The sequence below is a fragment of the Crinia signifera genome, chromosome 1, assembly GCF_055691185.1.
Source record: "Crinia signifera chromosome 1, ASM5569118v1, whole genome shotgun sequence".
In the NCBI taxonomy this organism is placed as follows: domain Eukaryota; kingdom Metazoa; phylum Chordata; class Amphibia; order Anura; family Myobatrachidae; genus Crinia; species Crinia signifera.
In genome coordinates, this window is record NC_139217.1 from 156,786,934 (window position 1) to 156,796,478 (window position 9,545).

At 39.4% G+C, this 9,545-nt stretch overlaps 1 protein-coding gene across 2 annotated transcripts in view; it reads left to right on the forward strand.

Annotated features, from left to right (window-relative positions):
- WRN (WRN RecQ like helicase) overlaps positions 1-9,168 on the forward strand; it is a 109,012-nt gene extending 99,844 nt beyond the window's left edge. For both annotated transcript variants that reach the window (XM_083175069.1, XM_083175077.1), the window contains exons 31-35: positions 249-380; positions 2,374-2,536; positions 5,817-6,043; positions 6,673-6,828; positions 8,123-9,168. In XM_083175069.1, coding sequence (XP_083031195.1) covers positions 249-380; positions 2,374-2,536; positions 5,817-6,043; positions 6,673-6,828; positions 8,123-8,230 — 786 coding nt within the window. In that variant the 3' untranslated portion in view covers positions 8,231-9,168. The remainder of the gene's footprint in view (positions 1-248; positions 381-2,373; positions 2,537-5,816; positions 6,044-6,672; positions 6,829-8,122) is intronic.
- Positions 9,169-9,545: the final 377 nt, after the last annotated feature.

Here is a 9,545-nt window from a genome sequence, read left to right on the forward strand (position 1 = left end):
TGTATACTCAGTGACCGCATACCATGATAGTACGGCACAACTGTGTGTAAAATACAAATAAGAGCTAATCTGCCAGGTGGAAGAGGTGTACCAGCGCTTCACAATCAGTGTAACTTGAAAGCTCTTCTGTTGAAGAATGCATTATGGTTTACATTATTCTTGCATTATATAATATATACAGGTAATACTGCCAGTAATATGCAGTAATAGATAGCCAGTGATTTAAAGAAGTTATTTCCTAATTTCAGGTGGATTCGTTTTCCACTTCTCAATCAAATTCACAAGCTGATGTGGCTGTACCGAAAAGCCCTGCCTGCACCACCCTCCCAGAGTCTCCGCGGATCACCTACTCACTGTTTCAGGAGCAGCATTTATCTTTGGTAAGTTTGTCAGTCTCCTCTCTATCCTGTATTAGTATAGGAATAACATATTTTATACCTAGCGACAATCTGCTACAAAATACAGACAAAACCTACAAAGTCTAAAGGGTTTATTCAAAATGAAAAAAACAATGATCAACTCTGTGGAGTTGCTCGAAAGCCATGACAGACTGGAGAAACATTATGGGACTGAAGGCAGAGGAAGGAACCTCAGAAATCACACCCTTCCATAAAGAACCCTCATGCCTCTGCTCCTCCCAGATTCCCTTATGGGTCCTTAGTCGGACCCAGGGCTTAGCTTTTCTTTATATTTTAGGGGAAAATTTGGATTACAGTATTTATATTTATGTATTTGATCGTTAAGGTGGCCATACACATGCAGATTTATCTTCAGATCTGTCTGGTTGGAACAAAAACATGGTTGTGGATGAGAGCAAATGACAGTTGACCATTTGCTTGGAAATGCTGGAAAACTGTCACTCATCCATAACCATGTTTTTGTTCCAACCAGCCAGATGTGAAGATAAATCTTACTAGTGTATGGGCACCCTTAGTTTTCAATAGATAGCAAATGTAAGAAGATAATTTGTTAAAGTTAAATTAAAATCTACTCAGTTGTTAATTAAACCTTCACAAACAATGGGAACTTATGAGGTTGTAAGTTCATATATCTGTCTAATACCTGTCTAAGATTTCAACAAGATTTTCATTTTGTAGTGTTTTTATGCCCACTGCCTGTTGATCATCATGCAACTGCCTACACTTGGCGTAAGATAACAAGGCTGCAAATCTGTACAATCTGCAAAAACTACAACAGTTTGATTCCTCCCATTGGGCAAAATGTAGTAAGCCTTTACAAGTGATAAAGTGTAGATGATAAAGTACCTGCTAATCAGCTTATGTCATATTTCAAACACAGGGCAGATGTATTAAGCCTGGTGAAGAGAAAAAGTGGAAGGAGATAATGCACCAGCCAATCGGCTATGTTTGAAAAAGGACAGTTGGGAGTTGATTGGCTGATGTGTTATCTCCTTTCACTTTTTCTCCACTTTATCTCTTCAGCAGGCTTAAGACATCTGCCTGTAACATGGTCGTTAGGAGCCGGTACTTTATCACTCTCCACTTTATCGCTTTTAAGGCTTAATATATTTGGCTCAATGTGTTCAAAAGTTTCAATACTACAAATCTGTAAGCCAGCCAGAATGAAAATGAAATGGGGGCATGGCCTGGACAGACATTGAGTAAGAAACAGGTCCTAATGGTAGAAATGGCATCAATGAACATTCTTTTTCACAGAAAAACCAATACTGCAGCCAGCTAAGTCTGCCAGACTTCTCTGTACAGATAGCACCTTCTACTGGGCATTTAACAGTATTGCATCCTGATGAGAGTACATTATAGCAAATAAATGTTGTCCATCACAATCTCAATAACTTGTTTCTGGGGGATATGGTCACTAGGTCTACAGCATGATGGTCAACATGCAGGAAGGTTGACAGGGTCATTAGGTCGACACAAGCATTAGGTTGACATGGGGTTTTTCACTTTTTTTTTGTCCCGAATTTCTAAAACTTAGTACAGACGCAGATTCGACAATCCAGCGGCTATTTCTGACAATACAGTCTCTTCCATAGGGAGGCAAATCTTTAGCAGGTGAATCGGCCAGGATTGAATACAGAGGGCCACTATTTCCACCTGGCAAAATAGCAGCCGGGATTGAATCCCCCTCCCAAGTTGTAAATGTTGACTGGTTTTATACAGTAGGTTCTTCATAAGTTGTAGAAAATCTTGGGGGCACATAAAAGCCATCGTACATTGCCGGGTGAACAGCCCTGTCCTAAACTAGTTAACCTTTCTGAACTCATTGATACCATAATTTGAAAGGGACACCAAAAAAAACGAAAAAGGCAAAAACCATTGAAATCAATTGCTGAATGTGTACATGAGTCATGTATGATTGTCTTATTTATTTGTTCTATACTTTTATATACAGCAAAAGATCTCTGATGCCAGAAGTATAAGCTTGGCAGCTGTTGGCATGCATCTATGGCAGGCCCTGAAAGCTGGTTATGCTGTTGATGTGCAGCGTGCTGGCCTGACACCTGCCATGCAGAAGACCATTACAGATGTCATTAAAAAGCCTCCTATAAACTCAGGTCAGAAGGCTGTTCTGCAGTTGAAATATGTAATGTGTTACATGTGAAAGTCACACAGCATAGAGGTATATTGGTAAGTGATAGCAGTACACAGCATTGATGGGGATGAGGTCATTTGGTCTACAATAACTAGGTCGACATGGGTCTAGGTCAACAGGTCATTAGGTCAACACAAGCACTAGGTCGACATGGGCAATGTTGACAGTCAAAAGGTTGACATGGGGTTTTTCACTTTTTTTGAGCCGACATGTGCCGACAGGCGGTATTTCATCCCCTACCATCCACTAGGGCATTGTGGGAGAAAAAAAATAGTGTGCCAAGCGTAGAGAGGCACTGAGCCCGAAGCATGGCGAGCACAGCTGTGCACTTTAACCTGTGTCCATGTGGACTGTCGACAATCGGGTCAAAAAAAGGTGAATAACCCCATGTGGACCTTTTGACTGTCGACATTGTCCATGTCGACCTAATGCTTGTGTCGACCTAGACCCATGTCAACCTTGCTGCATATCGACCTAGTGGTGTCGACCCAATGCTTGTCAACCTAGTTGTTGTAGACCAAATGATCCACACCCCATTGATGATTCCTCAACCTAGAGATGATGTAGGGAGCACCCAGTAATTTATGTGCTTACATAGAGTAAATTACAATTAACAAGCTAAAAATAAACCCTTAAGATAACTTGATTTCCCTATATAGAGTATAAAATAAAATAAGCTAGAACCCCCCCCCCCCCCAATACAATTACATATAAAATATATGTATGTATAAAATACCTGTAAAAAATAAACCTGAAGCCCCGTACACACGGGGAGATATATTGCTCAGCCACATATTGCTAGCAATATATGGCTGAGCAATATATTGCTCGGTTTCTCCTTTTGAAAGAGAAACTCTGCCGGGGGAGCAGCAGAGGTAACCAGCGATCATAAGGGGGCTAAAAACGGGAACGCGTACCTGGCTATTTATCGCTGGTGTGCACTCCAATCACTGGCAATATGGTCACCGGCGACCATATTTCCAGCGATTTCAGCCCCTATCGCCCCCGTGTGTACACAGCTTAAGAGCTGCTGTTATGACAACAACTGCTGCATTCCGAAAGTGCTGTTGTTATTGAACATCTAATACACACTCCTATCTTTTTGGGGGGCATGGTTTTGTTTTTGTGAATGTATATAAAAATATATAATTATGTAACATATGTATGTCTTATTACAGCACCATAGTCCTATTTAGTGAGCATTGCTGTAATAATTGTTGTTCCATTGAAGTCAGGTTTTCAAAACAAAGCATAGAGTGCCATCTGCTGGTCACATTAGGAGTTTCACTTCTTTCAACAAATTTTGGAGCAAGTCAATTGATAAAAACTTAAGTACATTCTGTCATTTGAGTAATAGAGTAAAGCTAATGTGTGAAGATCTTACTGCTCCTCTTCAAGAATGCAAAAGCGGCCTACCTTGATCATGAGGCACCCCCAGTGGGCCTCTCAAAAGCCAAAAGAAGGACTTGTGTAGCAATAAATTAAAATGCAATATATTTGGTTAATCTTGCAGGGTTTTTTCTATACTGATGAGTAGAGGAAAAGCTGGCTACTCGGTGTGCAGTATGCTCCCTGGTTTGTTACAGACCAAGATTTACGCTCCATGTTTTTCAAATAACTTCAGTATTCTTTTACCTTTCTGGATTAAAGTGGGGTAAATAAACCCTGTGACACAAACTGTTATAAACATAAAGATAGAGGTGTCTGCTCACCTTGCTGGATCCCTAGTTGGAGACTTGCACAGATAAATTTGCACTCTGAGCCAAAATCTCTGCCACTGACCTTCGCAACACCATGCAGTGTCCTCTGGTCTGCGCCTAGTTGGTACAGAGTTAATCCTACAGCAAGATAATAACCCAAAACATACCTATAGGCTATGTCAGAACTATCTTTGAGTAAAAGGACAAACCATAAGGCCGATACACACACAACGATGTGTCACTAACGACCCATCGTTAACTACCATCGTTCATGTTCACCCTTGAAGTAAAAAATGAACGACCTCAGCATTGCAGTGATCGCTGTTGCACGACGGATGACAAACGACCACAAACTATGCAGGATCTTTTTCTATTGAAAAAAACAAACAATGTTAATGACCATAGTCAAATTGACCTGCATGCATTGACGATGGCTCTGGTCTTTAACGACCCACGGGTACGCGCATCGTTGGTAGTCGTCCGTCATTCACATCATAAACAATAGAGACGATGTTAAAAGATTCACATCCTAAACTACCCTGAACAAAGTCGTTCTGGGTTGTTCAGGAGGTGATTTATAATGGGGTTGTTCATCATCATAAGAAGACATCGTAGTGTGTGATTGTGGGCCTATAGGCTTCAAATCATGGAATGTCTAGCACAGTCTCCAGGATTATACCCCATTTTACTGATTTGGGAAGAACCTGACAGAAGGGTGACAGCAAAGTAACCTTCAAGTGCCACACATTTGGGGCAACTTTTGCAACAGTGTTGCGGAAGAATGCCACGGGTAAACTCTGTGGTTATATCTGCAAACGACTTTAAGGAGTCAAAAATTTAGATTAAATTAGATAAACAAAATAATTATATTTATATTTTTTTGTTTTAATCCCTTACTGTTTGTTCTATGCTTTAATTTAAAAGTACAATAATAATGTGTAGATTACAATATATATTTTTTTAAATGATGTTCTAAACTTTTGACTGGTAGATTACATTCATTAACCGTTTAGAATTTTCTCCGGACTGAACAGCAAAAGTAAATGTCACCTATGCAAACTGAATGCAGCCATTTTATGGGGTAAGGACCATGGAACCTCTGCATACAGCTGTGTACCTCAACATTTTATCCTATACCTCAGTCATGTCACTGGGCCCTATTCGGTGGATAAGCTGCATACTAGTTCAGCCTGCTGTGTGTAGGGGATCTATAAAAGAAGGGAATGGAAATATTCATTTCTAAGAAGCATACTTTATATTCATTGAAATCTTCAGTGTACGTTTTGTTCCATGCATTATTGCCTGGAATGCAATTTTAAAAATTCACTAAATGAAAAACCATTAGAATGTAGCATATTCTAAGCAATATGGAACTTCAGGCTTTTTATAGAAAGCATAGAAACTGTCTCATTTATTTCACTGCACACAAAAATGTCTTTCTTTTACTATAAAGCATCGAAATCCTGGTTCTTATTATAAATTGAAAATAATTGTGTTATGAAGTTAAATAATTGTGTATTCTATTTTTATTTGGATTTAAAGATCTATCAAGTTTTCAAGCTATTCGGTCTTTACTGGCACCAGAAATTGACATCTACCTCATAAGAATGGTGATTGCTTTGCTCGAAATCGAGGGTGAGAAGGGAAGAAAATCCATATGCTTGGCCAGTAATTCAGCTCTCAGCCCTGCAGTACAGACCAGGGTCACATCACAGGAGAGCACACAGCCCAAAACCACATTGGACAACAGTCTTTGGATTGAAAAGAAGGTTAGCAGTTTGGCCTAATTACCTACTGTATATTTTATTCAAAGACCAATATAAAATAGAGTTATGAGGGGGGTGATGAGATTGACTGTGGGCTAATTGATCCCCTATTGAATTGTCCCCAAAGGCATCACGCAGGCCGCAGGCCTGTGGCTCAAAAAAAACCAAACATACATTAAATAGCCTGTTTTAGCTGGCCGGTTCAGTATTAACACATAGGTCAAAGAACTACTTACAGATTCTATAGGTTACTGCCCAAAAATCTTATTGAGTAGCTCTTGGGGGGAAAAAAACACAACAACTTGAGGCCACCGATTTTTCACCCCGTTAAATTATTGAGGCTGATTGAATTCCCCTGTAAGTATTGAAATGTTTAATTTCTAGCTTAGAAATTCACATTAGAAGTGGTTCGTCCTATATTGCTTTCTGCAATGTCTGTGAGCCTGATATACTGCAGCGAAATTTCCTATTGTACATTTACCCTATTGCTGACCGTAACAATTATATAATCATGTACTGTAGTTCGTTATTTAAAATCGCATCGTCGATCAGATTGTGTTGCGGCAATGCTTGCATGAGGTTTGAACGGACTTCTCAAGCAATACTGTATGTTGTACATTTTTTGTCTTCAGAAGTCGGTGGATGAGAACATATCTAGTGTCCATAGAGGTTCCCTACAACTAGAAGTGCCTAAGGCCTCCATCATAGCCCCGATCAAACTTGCCTCGTGGAATAAGCCTGTGGTGGATGAAGACACTGAGGAGTTATTCTCAGATTCACAAATACAGGTAAAACTCTCTTCAGTGAGAAAGAAATGTTATATTATTTTTTGGTCATACAAGGTAATATGTTGGCTGTGATGGAAATTGCTATATTGTAATACAAAGGAAATCCCCTATAATTTTTTAGAGATTAGATTTTTATTGTGATGGGGGGGGGGGGGGGGGGGGGGGACGACGACACTGCTGCTCTCTAATCAGTCTCTAACATAATATTAGCGATAGGATATTACAGGTAGGTTGCATTAATTTAAATTTGCTGTATTTTAATGAAGTGTTTCAAACTCTAACAAGCAAACTTGTCAAAGCTGGGTACCACAAGTGAAGGATAGGACGAATGCACTTGTTGCTCATTGCTGCTTTAAAGGAATTAGTTCACGTTTGTGGATATTTTAATTATGTTAAAACAGGTTGAGTATCCCTTATCTGAAATGCTCGGGACCACGGGATTTTGAGTTTTTTTCTTTTTTTTCCCCCTCTTTAACATACCTGGTCCCCTGATGGTCCCACGGCGGCCTTCAGGAGTTTCTTCAGCGGTCCCAGGGGTGCATTGCATGAGTTTGATGTCACCAGCACACAATGCACTCCTGGGGGGGATATCCAAAATATTCTTTAATAAAAACAAGTTTTTTGGAATATTTCGGATAGGAGATCTCCAGATATGGGAGACTCTACCTGTAATAGGTTAATGATCAAGATGGCCTGTTAATATACAAATTGCCTATATTTTTTGGTGTGTTTAGAATTGGGTATCCAACGTGTACAGCATGGGCCATATTCAGTGGGCCCATGCAGCCGGTGAGAGGGTTAAACAGCAAGGGTTTTTCTGCATTTTTGTGCTGTTTAACCCCCTCGCCGGCTGATCACCCTATTCAGCGTTCCAGGGAAAACCTCGCTGTCACAGGACAGCGAGGATTCCCCTAACAGCAGAACCGCGGCTAATGCAGCAAATCAGATGCATTTCACCATGGGTTTCACTGCTTCAGCAGCAATATAAGCCGATTCCCCCTCGCTCCAAAAAGGGAGCGAGGGGGTAATCAGTGTATTAGGGGGGTCAGTTGAATACTGTGGGGGTGAGCGGTGACAGCAGCAGGCAGCCCTACTCGCTTTCACCACTAGCCCCCGGCATTTAGTACTTGCCTATGTATTCCAAATCTGATCAAAATATAATTGGCAAATATTACATATAAAAATAACTCTAAAAAGTTCTTACATTATCGGGACATACTGTAGGTTAGATTTACACAAAGTAGTCTGTCAGTGTGCTGTATAATGTATGTTTGTCATGTTTCTTATGTTTTAGACCCCGAAAAGGAAATTGCCTGAATGGTTTGAGGTTTCAAAGAGAAATACTACTTCATCTAATGTTAAAAAACCCAAAACTGGAAAGAAAAAGGGTCTTTTTGGATGAACTTGGATCATTTAGGAACATAGCAAGTCAATGTACTTTCAGATGACAAGTACCATACATACAGGCTATATGCCGAAGATGCTGCACACACAAATGGATCACATAGTAGGAAGCTGGAAAGGCAGCTTGTGAATATGGCGAATTTACTTTTTAGAGCTTGTACAGTTTAATATTCCTGTTCTGTCAACACAGAAAATGTACAATTGTATATTTAGAAACCATGCATCCTGCTGTAGATACTTAAGGGCAGCATAATAGGATGTAATGTAACATGGCACCATCTAAAAGATGGAAAACCGGGAAACCATTTTGCAATTCAATATAAAAACTTCCTGTCAGAAAAGGGAGTTCTAATGGCAACATTCCTTTTATAGCGTTAATACATTGAGTGCTGCCACTAGCTATTATAAGTTGTTGTAGAGGTTTTGTTGCTGCTCAGCACATCGGGCATTTTGGTATATTGTGAGCCCATGTTCTTTCAGAATTGTTTTAGTCTTTGTATATTATGTAGATGTAGAGCATTGTCTAATGGTATGCACTCATATACTTAACATTACCACATGGTGAGCACAGCTTGAATGGGGATACGGTTTGGGATTGCTATTCCAACACAGATAAATTGGATATGGAAGATCTCATGATTTTTGCCCTTACCGATAGTACTACAGGGATTACTAGTTTCTAGTATACAGACCACACCAATGTGCAGTATATATTTGTTCAAGCACATTCATCAAGCAATGAATGCAGATCACCAAATTACAGGTGGATGTAGAAATTCCTGAATTCATGCCTTTTAGGCTTAGCACCAAAGGAAACTTGTAATAATAGATTAGTTTTTCTGTCATTGAAATGCAAATATTGTATATATGTATTTGTTTTGTTACTGTATTTTTGGAAATTTCTAAGAATTGTTATAATAAATTGTAAAATAATTACGCACGTACTAGTGATATGCAACTTTTTTCCAATAGTGTTTCAATGTAAAAAAAGATTAATAATGTATAAATGTATTGGAGTCTTTCACTTTAAACCTTTTATGTGGGACTTTTCACAAAGACTGTAATTATTCCTACTGTGCAGTGAGTTTTTCTGCATTTTTGTACAGTGAGCGAATGTGCCCAAAAAGTGGCATGGTTTAGGATCAATAGAGTGCTCTTAGACAAATTGTGTTGCTGCTATTGGAGGACATCATTGTGTAGGGTAGAGGCAATCCTACAAAACCAGAGTGGCTTTGCTTACAGTTCTTAATCCTCAAATTTACAGTTTTGGTAGGATTTTTAAATGTAACATTAACTCTTTCATGCATAGAGGC